An 11,597-nucleotide genomic window follows, 5' to 3' on the forward strand; every position below is an offset into this window, starting at 1 on the left:
TCAAGGCAGGTCACTCAAATGAGACTGCCCTCCTTGCTGTCTCTGAGCAACTTATCCTTCTTATCCTTCTAGACCTCTCTGCTGCATTTGACACGGTGAACCACCAGATCCTGATCTCATCCCTTCAGGACCTGGGTATCTCAGGCTCTGCTCTCTCCCTGCTCTCTTCCTACCTCAATGAACGCATTTATCGGGTAACTTGGAGAGGATCTGTTTCTAAACCTTGTCCTCTCACTACTGGGGTCCCTCAAGGTTCTGTCCTGGGTCCTCTCCTCTTTCTTTGTACACCATATCTCTCGGCTCTGTTATTCACTCGCATGGTTTTTCCTACCATAGCTATGCTGATGACACCCAACTTATCCTCTCTTTTCCCCGATCAGAAACACAGGTAGCAGCACGAATCTCTGCCTGTCTGACTGACATCTCTCAGTGGATGACCGCACACCACCTGAAGATTAACCTTGACAAGACTGAACTACTTTTCCTTCCAGGGACAAACTCTCCCACCCACGACCTGATTATTAACTTTGACAACTCCGTGCTGACCCCCACTCACACTGCTAGGAACCTGGGTGTGACCCTCGATAGCCAACTCTCCCTGACTGCCAACTTTACTGCAACATCACGGTCCTTTAGATTCATGCATCAGGAGAATACGTCCCCTTCTCACTCAGAAGGCGATGCAGGTTCTGGTCCAGGCCCTGGTCATCTCACGCCTAGACTACTGTAACTCCCTCCTGGCAGATCTACCTGCTACTGCCATCCGACCTTTGCAGCTCATCTAGAATGCAGCAGCTCGACTGATTTTTAACCAACTTAAATTCACTCACACTACTCCGCTCCTCCGCTCCCTACACTGGCTACCAGTGGCTGCCCGCATCCGGTTCAAAACACTAGTTCCTGCGTACCATGCTGTGAACAGATCAGATCCAGTTTACATCCAGGACATGGTCAAACATTACACACCAGCACGTTCACTCCGCTCTGCTTCGGCTAATCGGCTTGTTGCTCCTTCACTGCGAGCTAAACACTCATCAAAATCACGACTGTTTGCTGTCCTAGCTCCCAAATGGTGGAATGAGCTCCCAATCGACATCTGGACATCTGAAAGTTTACACATCTTCCGCAGAAAACTAAAAACACACCTCTTCCGACTGTACCTTGAATAAAAAAAATAAAATAAAAAAAAAAACACTAACCACTTTTGAAACTAACACTTTGGTAGCACTAAAATGGCACTTACCAATAGCACTTTGTAGTTTTGCTTTATTTCGAAGAAATTGTACTGTCTTGATTCTTGTTGTTCTGGGTTTGTTCCCTCGGGGTTGAATGCACTTATTGTGAGTTGGTTTGGATAAAAGCGTCAGCTAAATGGAATGTAATGTAAAATATGCACAAAAAAAATCAGGAAGGGGGCAAATACTTTTTCACAGCATTGACATGTATAACAAAATCCGTTGTGGCTTCAAACATGTCTCTTGTATGCGTATTATGTGGTTTGTCTAATCATTTTGACTCAAACTTATAAATAAATAAAAAATATTTTAGAGTTTGGCAATTAGGCTTTTAGCATGCCTGAGAGTTTCCCCCACTTAACTTTCTTTCTACTGCTTCCCTAGTTCTTTCTTTTCAAGGTATTTCTCGGCTTCCTTTACAATGATCTTGCTTTTCTCTGTTTTCTTACTTGATAGGTTTATCACCTCTACCATAACAAAGTCACTTTTGCCCACAACGAGCGTGTTTTTTTTAGCAGCAGGAATTTCCCATCTCCCTAAAGGCTCCAGTATGCTACCCCGACTCCGTGACGACCGGAGGGACGCACGGATCCCACGGACTATTTTTGAGTCCCGTCCCATATAATATAATGCAAGCAAACGCACAATAAAATCCCAAGACAAGTACATGTGTGTGTGGGGGGGTCCGTTGCGTTTCGCGGTCCCTTTTATTTTGAATGGCACACCAAACCCGCGGACCACTTTCTGAATCAGTCACGTGGTTAGGCCGGCTCGCGAGGCTTCGAACGTCATCACATACGTCATCAACACAAGCCTCGATACGCGCTTCACAAAAATCATCCTGGATTACTTGACAAACGCTTCGAAGCCTCGACACGGGAGGACACATCACTGGAAGTGCCGTCCGAGCAGAGTCTGCACCGGAAGCGACCTCCACAGGTCTGCAGTCAGACTCTTGGAGACACATTTAGTTAAACGCATCTACAGTCTGTGATTTTGCCAGCTAGGCGCTTCATCTTTGCCACCATCTTAAAATCAGGTTTCCGGTTCCTTCAGTAAACCGACGGCAGCAACGGCGCTCACACGGAACTGTCTCCAGTCCAGGCTGAAAACTACTCATCATGGAGACAACAGTTGATAAGCTTGAGGCGATGGTGAGCGATGTGGAAATAACTCCATGTTCTGTTTTCTGAACTTGATCGTATCCTTGTTAATTGATGAAAGAGGAAACCAGCTGCTTTTTAGTCATCGTAGAGTACAGGACACACATCACGAAAGTCATATGATCTTCTCTGTGTAACGTTATCAACACACACCTCAAACTGCACAGCGCCATTCAGCAGGCCCATGGTGCCTGAAGAGAATACACCAGTTGTTCCAACCTCCTTTATAACGCTTCAGTTGTCAGGACAGTTCACTCCGTTTATAGCGAGCTTCCTACGGTCCTCAGCTTTAAAATTAACTTCATTAAACACGTACATGGCTGTGATTTGCCTGTAATGTAGCATCATATCAATATTAGTTCTGCATGTGGATCAACGACGGTATGAGAGGTCAGAGATTAGTTGCCAGAAAGCTCAAATGTATTTCCTTGCTGTTGTAGCCTTTAAAAAAAAAAGTATCAGTGAACTGTTGTCCAAGACACAGTCTAATCAAATATACCGTAGCTGTACTCCTTGTTGGAACCAGAAGCGAGCTGCTTTAGATACTATTAGCGTAATGTATCTGCTGGTTTGTAGATAGAGGAGCAGGTAGACATTCTTATCCTCAGGTACACTCAAAAGCTTTTTCAACAGTATCCCACTAACTGTCTGAGATGTGTATGGGTGATTCTAAGTAGAGTTTTAGTACTGTGTTGACACTAGAAAAGTTTAAATGTGATCTTTATTTAAGTCTGCTTTTGATGCGCTGTTCTCTGACATGTAATGCACAAAGAAAATGGAGGAGTTACTCAGAGATGTAAATGTAAAGTATATTATTGGTGGTGGTAAAACGGCTACAAACAATACAAGATGTTCATGTCTGTTTGCTGCAGGGGTGGAATTGAATTATGTTTGCGTAAAAAGTGAACAGAATGTGCAGTTCACTTAAATATTCGCTTAGAAATGTAGACTGTAACCTAAACCTAGACAAGGTCAACTGTGTCTCCAATGCCCCACTACATTGTACCACTCTTGGCCCTGCTACAAAACCATTGAAGTGGTCAGAAGTTTAAAGCACAGGAAAAGTTTTCAGCTATTTGCAGGTGCTCTGACTTTGTTGCACTACTGTATCAGACAGCTAGCAGTGCAATAGTATTGTCAAAGCATCTGAAAACAGCAGTGACCAGCTGCACTAACTACATGGTAGGATCTGACAGGATGTGTGACACCGTGCTTGGGCTCAGTAGTTTAATCTAGTAGTTGAAAATGGATAGTGCACAAATGTAGTCACTAATTACAAAGACATGCATCAGTGTGCTGGCTACTTACCTACTCTGTTTTCCTGCGCTTGTATGGTAAGACAATCAGATTTGTTACAAACTTCTTAAAACAATAATTATTCAATAACCATTGTGAAGGACATTCCGGACAGCTTACGAAAGTAGGCCTGGTTTAACCCCCGAAGAAATTATTTAGCATATCATATTGGCTGGGTTAATGCATAGGGCTTGACATTTTCGAAAAGTGTGTATTTTTTCTGAAATTCAAATTTTATGATTTGGCTTTTTTTAACTGAATATTAAAAATACTACATTTTGGCACCTTTTTGGCAAAAAACTGCCCCATTGAAACCCATTCTAACTTGTTATCTTGACCCCACTGCCATTATAGAACATAGAATCATGCATTACTGGTTTGAATGCTTTCATTCTGAGGTCCTGGCTTCAGTTTTATATTTTTTAATATTTACAATCATATTGACCCATTTCCTATATATGTCATATAGGTGAAATACATACTATTGAATACATGCTATTTCCTGGCCTCCTGTGGTGGCACTGTACTTGAACCCCAAATTGCTTCTTCTCATAGAGAAAGTGCTGCACATGAATCTTAAAAGGTTAAATTAATGAAAATGAATACATATTTTGTATTCGGGACAGATGTTGGTAAAAAAATGAAAGCCATTAATGGTGGAAAAAACTATTAACATATATTGTATTACAGTAGTTTTAGAGAGTGGACATTTTCGTCCACGGCGGCGCTGAGAGGGTAGTGTTTTTTGAATGTGACACTACACAAAATATAATAATGCATACAAATCATGTTGTTGCTTACCAATGACATATGCCAGGCTGTATTAACCCTCCAATTTCTTTTGTTTTATAATTTTTTTTGTAAAAAACTGGAATCACAATTTCAAGACTGTCATTTAAAGGATTAAAATACTTAAAATTAATGAATATCTGGTAATTATGATCAGTAGCCCTACGGGTTAACAGCTAAATCTCAATATCACTTTTAACTACCCTCTATAGAGTTTAATCCAAGCCGCCAGTCTCCTAAAACACCACTGTAAACAATGGCAATAGTTGGCACCTTCGCCTGTATTAAAGATTGAGCCATTTTACCCATGGATTCTCTGATAACTTATATTGTGTTTTTAATACTCTGGTTCACAACATAGCACATAGAACAAATAACATCTCCTGTATGTTTCAGGAAGGATGGCATTATTTTCTTTGTGCTATTTACTTTAACAAACAGTATTTTAGGTTTAGATACATTTTGTGTGCATGAGCTGCATTTATGAGTCATACGGGGTATTTATTCCTCTATATTTATTTTGAGCGAAAATAAATGTTTTTAAGACTTTATTAAAAGTATGTATTAGGTTTAAATATGCTTTATGGAATAATTAAACTGTATTTTAAAACATAATTTTAAATCATTTAATTGAGGCTGCATTTACAGTGTTATATACTGATTCTCTAATCGGATAGTTCCTGATTTTTATGACACATATTTAGACAGAGATTGATATAGACACAGAGAGGAGCAGTAAACTACTGACCGAGCCGGTAAAAAACATAAAACATACCTTTCCTGTCCAGGTTTGAATGAAAAGACCCCAAATGACAACTGTAAGCGGACTAGTTGATCACTAGAACCAAATTATTTAAACAGAATTTGTAAAGGAACAATTCTGTCCCAAGCTTTTTGATCGATATATAAGCAGTTCATAACTATTTGTGATTACTAAATCCGGGTTCCACTGTACTAGTAAAAAGTCCAGCACTGCTTTAGCATATTGAATTATGTAAAGCTGAATGTCTTTGCAGTTTCTGAGGTCAGAGGCTGACCTGGAATACATTGAGAAACGGCTGAAGCTGGACTTCATCAACAGAACTGCAGAAAATGGATCTTCTGCTGAGGTAAATATTCAATAACCACTTACATTGATTATTCATGGACAATATTTATTGGCCAGTATTTGACTGCCATTGATATAGTCATGCAAACTAACAGTCACAAGTAATTCCGGCAGGTTTACATGTTAACATTAGTCACTTCCCTTTTCCCTCCCTAATCAAAAGTTTTAATTGAGTTTTTCAAATCATTATTAAACACAATGCAGCACACACGCAAAATATTCCAGTAAATAAATGAAGAACAGGAACTAATAAAAAGACAACATGACAAATTACGGAGGCGCATTGCATTCACTTGAAGAAAAAAAAAGAGCGTATTAAGTTTTTACGGAGGCGTATTAGCGCCATGACGTATAGCGTCGTTTAAAAATATCAGACTCTCCTTCTGTATAAATAACAGTGAACTACAAAAGACTACTGTAGCCGAGCGTTTTGTTCTCTTATACTGTCAGGTCTCAGCCGAAAAAGGACACAAGAGATGGTTATTGAATCGGGACATCACACCCGTTTACTTTCTTTCACACTTCAGAACTTCTCTATTGACAGAACCCTCTTTCGTTAGAACCCCTTTCAAAACAAGAGTCCCAACCAACACCCTGCTTATAACAGGAACTGCACATCAACCTTCCATAATAAAGCCTCTAGATAAAATAGCATACACTAACAAACGAAATATTTGAATTATGGACAAAAATGAAAACTGTCCTTTATCTATCTGTAGCATATCCCCCAAAAGAGGGTCGAGACTTCCAACTGATGTTTTCAGGTTTATTTGAAACTTCCCTAAAAAACACCGTAAGAGCTTTAGCCTCTTCGGACGGTAGCTAAAACATAAAACGTTTCCTTTGTGAAGTTACAGATTCATAACAGTAAGTCTGCGTCTGTACAGGAACTTCACTTTCAAAATAAAAGCATGTAAAAAAACTGAAATTTAACTTTTTTTTTCAAGTGAATGCGATACACTTCCGTAACAAATAATATATATTACAAGGAAAACAAGTCAAAATTCTTGTTCGGATATAGGTGTCTTCATCACTATCAATACTGGTTTTGCCATATTTTCCAACTTCTCTAAATTTCAGCTCAAACACACTTGTTTTTGACCACAATTCTGATATATCAAAGCAGCTGAGGCTGGATGCTATAGCAGTCAGTCTGTACAGGCTATTGATTGATCCTGATCCTGCAGGAGAACCCGGCATTGATGCTGGAGAACCTGAGGGCCCTCAAGGCCAAACACACAGCGTTGTGCTCTGAGGTGAAGGAGATCACAACTGCACAGAAAGAATCTATGGACTCCATCAAAAACAATCTTGGCAATGTCATGAAGCTGATCCAACATTTACAACAGACCACTGATGTGAAGGTACCCACACAAACAGCACATTCAATGTTCAAACAAAAACCTTATGTTCATAGGTGAAACACTGTTCCAGTTAAGAAAATGTGTAAAAATTTAAATGCAAGTCACAATCTTGTCTTTTTTATTTTTTAACTCCGCTTGGGATCTGACAGATTTTAGTTAAACACGCCTCCACAACAGCAACACAGTTTTCAGTTCCGACTTAAACACATCATGGTGGTATGGACCGGCCCGGATGTGTGACGTCATGAGCGCGACCAGGAACGCTGTGTTTATCAGACGTCTTATCGGCTATACTTTCCGTTTTCTGATAAATAAATATTAATAGGAAATTCCCATTATTAATATATATATTTTGCATCCCTAATTATATTTTCTTAAAGATGTGTTTAGGGCAGGATCTTTATCAAACATTAGAAGTTTGAAAGTGATGGATACGTCCACTGATGAAAACTCACAGGTCTCATTGTATGGCATCACCAACTCCTATACACAATTACACATGCATCGGTAAACAGGCTAGCCCAGGATGCCAAAATTTAAAACATGACAGGATAGTTACAGATAGGGATCGCCCTAAAATTATTATCAAATATTATCATATCAATCTGTTCAGGGCAGGACTTAAGTTTGAGGCAGATTGGACAATTTACATGGACGTTATCAGAACTGGCTAAATGTAAAAATGGTCAACTACTCAGCTGACAGCTTTCTCCAAAATGTATTGTTACTATACCATGCTATGAATTTTATTATTCAATATTTTATTTTTATTATTGTCTTGTTCTGCTTACTGTCTGCCTCTCTTCTCATTTTTATGCAAACGCCTGCACCCAGTTCAACCCCCGGCTTTAGAGATGCTGTCATGTTAGAGCAGGTCATAAAGAAACAAATGGTGGCTTCATTGCTGCTCTAAATAACTTGAATTTTTTTCTTTTTACATCATTTGGATATATATATATATATAATAAAGGGCAAACTATTTCAAGAGAGACTTGTAGAATAAAGTGATTTTGATGACATATCACAATTTCCAACTTATAATATACTGGCACAAGCCTATGTCACATATCAGGGACATGCGGATACATTTTGGGGGGCAGGGGCTCAAGTGAGACACTCACACACACATTAGACTGCATCCGGTTACTGTTGACTGTGTCCTTGTTAATGTGCTGCAGGTTGAGCCACTGACGAAGTCAGAGCAGGATGCGGCAGAGAACCTGGCTTCAGCTTTAAGTCAGACCACTACAGAAGTAAGTATGGAAAAGTCTTTATCAGTGCAAAACATCTGTGCACCCTTGACAATGGATTTTGTACTTGTAGAAAGGATTTTGTAGATGTAAAAAATAGTCACACTTGTAAATTCGTATACACAGACAAAAATGCAAAAATACATTGCCCGCAAATACAACACATTGTCAAATTTGTCATTACAGGTTAACAAATCACATATTAAGAAACTCCTTCTCTCACATGTTTTGCTACAGTTGCTGCAGATATGGTGCTAAACATTCACACACATGTGACAAAGATTGTGAAGTCGTGGACAAAATGTACACATCTTCAAATCAGTATGTCAATGAAAGTTGCACACCCGTAGAATATTTTTGACAAGGATTTTTTTTTTTCTCTTTTCCAGCAGAAGTTCACCGTGCCTTCACTTTTTCACCAAGGTTCTCTGTGAAGGTGGAACAAACTGATTTGTTTATCTGTAGAGCCTGGAGGAGGCTTTTTCGATTTGTAGATTACACATTAAATTAAATCTCAATACAAAAGTGTTTTTTTGAGTTTTAAAAGTGGTTGGCAAACCAGCTTCTCCAGAAATGATCCAAAGCCGATGTATGTGAAATTACACATTTTCAGATTTTCTTCTAACAGCCCCCTGGTAAAATGGCCGTGGAATGTCCAAGTAAGCCCATGTGAGAAAACAGCCAGATGGTCAGAAAAATTCACAGCAAGCAAGTGGGCATTACATCCTAAAACACGACAGACGCAAGCCTGAAAAATATAAACCAAAAAGAATACAAATGGAGACCTGTTGAATGTGCTCCAAAAAAACAGGTGAAATATAAAGTAGCAATCAGAAATATTCAATCCCCCAAAGATTTTAAGGATTTATCAATTAAAGTTTTTCAAAGAGCAAGATTCTGCTACGGATGACTTCTTTATAAGATGGGTGATACATAAAATCAACACAGAAAAAGCATGATGTAATATTTGTGGGTAACAGTATATTTTGTTAGTCAGAACAACTAAGAAAACCCCCTGTGTGACTACAAGACCCCTACAGGATGAAGGCTGTTACAAGTGCTTCAGTTGCAACTATAAGGGCGGCTGTGGCTGAGGGGTAGAGTGGTCGTCCTCCAACCTGAAGGTCGGCAGTTCGATCCCCAGTCTGACCCATCTGCATGCCGAAGTGTCCTTGGGCAAGATGCTGAACCCTGAATGCCCCCCCCATAGAATAACAAAGTGCTGCGGATAGATGCACTGTATGAATGTGTGTGAATGGGTGAATGCAAAACTGTACTGTAAAGCGCTTTGAGTGGTCATCAAGACTAGAAAAGCGTTATGTAAATACAAAATCATTTACCATAAGACGTGCATGGCGGGATTTGGATAAGACTACAGAGTTTTGGGTGACAGTTCTATGGACTGATGAAACCAAACTGGAGCTGTTTGAACATATGGCCTAGGGGGTAGAGTGGGCGTTCTCCAACAAGAAGGTTGCTGGTTCTTTCCCCATCTGCATGCCGGAGTGTCCTTGGCAAGATACTGAACCCCTAAATGGCCCCTCATAAATGTTGAGTGTACAAGAAATGACAGTCGCTTTGGATAAAAGCGTTAGCTAAATAACATGTAATGTATTGTAATATGGACCAGTGGTGTATGGCGTGCGAAAGGCCAGGCTTATGACCAGAAGAACACTATCCCCATGGTCAAGCATGGAGGTGGGTCATTGATGATGTTGGACTTTTTTTCTGCGGCAAGAACTGGCAATCTTGATCGTGTACCTGGCATCATGGATTCCCAGAAATACCAGGCCATTTTAAAGAGGAATGTGATGCCTTCTGTTGACAAATTAAACCTTGGTGATCATTGGACTTTCCAGCCAGACAATGATCCCAAGCACACCTCTAAATCAACCAAAGCTTGGTTGAGCAAAAGATACTGGAACGTGCTGGAGAGGTGTAAAAAGCTTGTCAGCACGAAAAACGTTTGTTAGAAATTACAAAAGCTAAAGGATGCACCACAAAGTACTGAGCCTAGGGGTTGAATAATACTGCACATGCACATGTGTTAAAAGAGTTACATGTTTCATTTGAACTTCAAAGTTAAGTCAACTTCTGTTGTCAAAATAACTCATATGTATCAATAAATATCTTTTGTTTAATGAGTTTTTGTCAGTCATTATCTTTCATCCACAACACTATAATGTCTTTTGAGGTGAGAGGGTTGAATATTTCTGATTGCAACTGTACACTCACAGGCCACTTTATTAAACACACCTGTTAAATTTCTTGTTAACACAAACCGCTAATCAGCCAGTCACATGGCAGCAACTCAATGCATTTAGGCATCTAGACGTGGTGAAGGCAACTTGCTGAAGATGAAACCGAGAATCAGAATGGGGAAGAAAGGGGATTTAAGTGACTTTGAAAGTGGCATGTTTGTTGGTGCCAGACGGGCTGGTCTGAGTATTTCAAAAACTGCTGATCTACTGGGATTTTCACACACAACTATCACTAAGAAAATGCCTTGTTGATGTCAGAGGTCAGAGGAGAATGGGCATAGTGGTTAGAGATGATAGAAAGTCAACAGTAACTCAAATAACCACTACAGCAGCAGAAGACCACACCGGTTGCCACTCCTGTCAGCTAAAAACAGGAAACTGAGTCTACAATTCGCACAGGCTCACCGAAATTGGACAACAGAAGATTGGAAGGATGTTGCCTGGTCTGATGAGTCTCGATTTTCATTCCCTTTGAAATGCTGGTGGGCTTCAGGCAAGAACCATTCATACAAACCATTTTGTTCTCAAGTTTCACCTACAAGGTTGCCGCGTATATATCACCTGGTAGAGCTGCCGCCCCATTGAGGATAGGCCTCAACCGTAGCAGCCCGGGGTCAGGTCCGACCCGCGGCCCTGTGCTGCATGTCTTCCCCCATTATCTGTCTGCCCCCCCTTCACAGCTTACTCTCTCTCTTTCCTCTCCCCATGATATAATACAAATACATATATAAATACAAAAAAATGAAAGGAAAAAGAAAATGTGTACATACAAGCAAATTAAAATAACTTGTCACAACCACCAATTTTCTAATTTTTATTTTATTTTATTAAAGGTATGAACAGGAATCAGACATCTGCTCTATATAAATTACATCTCATTATTCTGACATTATTCTGTTCAACTCTGCAAATTTGTATATAATATAATTTGTCATTTATTAATGTAGCCTACTTGCTAAATGTTGCAATGTTCATGTAATTGTTGCCATGTGTATTTTCAAATCATTTACTTCAAATTCACTATTGTGAGTGTTCAGACAAGAAGCATCATATGCAAACACCTACCATGGCACAGTTGGTGTTGTGAAGGTGGATGAGCTTTGACGCAGCTAGTGGCTGTTCTACATGCCA

At 39.8% G+C, this 11,597-nt stretch overlaps 1 protein-coding gene across 3 annotated transcripts; it reads left to right on the plus strand.

Annotated features, from left to right (window-relative positions):
- The first annotated feature begins 2,048 nt into the window (after positions 1-2,048).
- Positions 2,049-10,349, plus strand: ska2 (spindle and kinetochore associated complex subunit 2). Of its 3 annotated transcripts, none has more exons than XM_061086343.1 (6): positions 2,049-2,174; positions 2,275-2,389; positions 5,500-5,592; positions 6,779-6,955; positions 8,134-8,208; positions 8,595-10,349. In XM_061086343.1, the coding sequence occupies exons 2-6, from the start codon at positions 2,357-2,359 to the stop codon at positions 8,637-8,639; spliced, it is 423 nt and encodes a 140-aa protein (XP_060942326.1). In that variant the 5' UTR covers positions 2,049-2,174; positions 2,275-2,356; the 3' UTR covers positions 8,640-10,349. The 3 variants fall into 3 exon arrangements, with proteins under 3 accessions (XP_060942326.1, XP_060942327.1, XP_060942328.1); XM_061086344.1 differs by having other exon boundaries at positions 2,292-2,389; XM_061086345.1 differs by having other exon boundaries at positions 2,049-2,389; positions 8,598-10,349.
- Positions 10,350-11,597: the final 1,248 nt, after the last annotated feature.

This window comes from Limanda limanda, chromosome 14 (genome assembly GCF_963576545.1).
Source record: "Limanda limanda chromosome 14, fLimLim1.1, whole genome shotgun sequence".
Taxonomy (NCBI): domain Eukaryota; kingdom Metazoa; phylum Chordata; class Actinopteri; order Pleuronectiformes; family Pleuronectidae; genus Limanda; species Limanda limanda.

What these genes read in the sequence shown, in the direction of transcription:
- ska2 (XM_061086343.1), top strand. Translation starts at nt 2,357, where the DNA reads ATGGAGACAACAGTTGATAAGCTTGAGGCGATG. An exon ending in TTGATAAGCTTGAGGCGATG is followed by an intron (nt 2,390 to 5,499) that starts GTGAGCGATGTG and finishes ATGTCTTTGCAG; the next exon opens with TTTCTGAGGTCAGAGGCTGA. An exon ending in AAAATGGATCTTCTGCTGAG is followed by an intron (nt 5,593 to 6,778) that starts GTAAATATTCAA and finishes CTGATCCTGCAG; the next exon opens with GAGAACCCGGCATTGATGCT.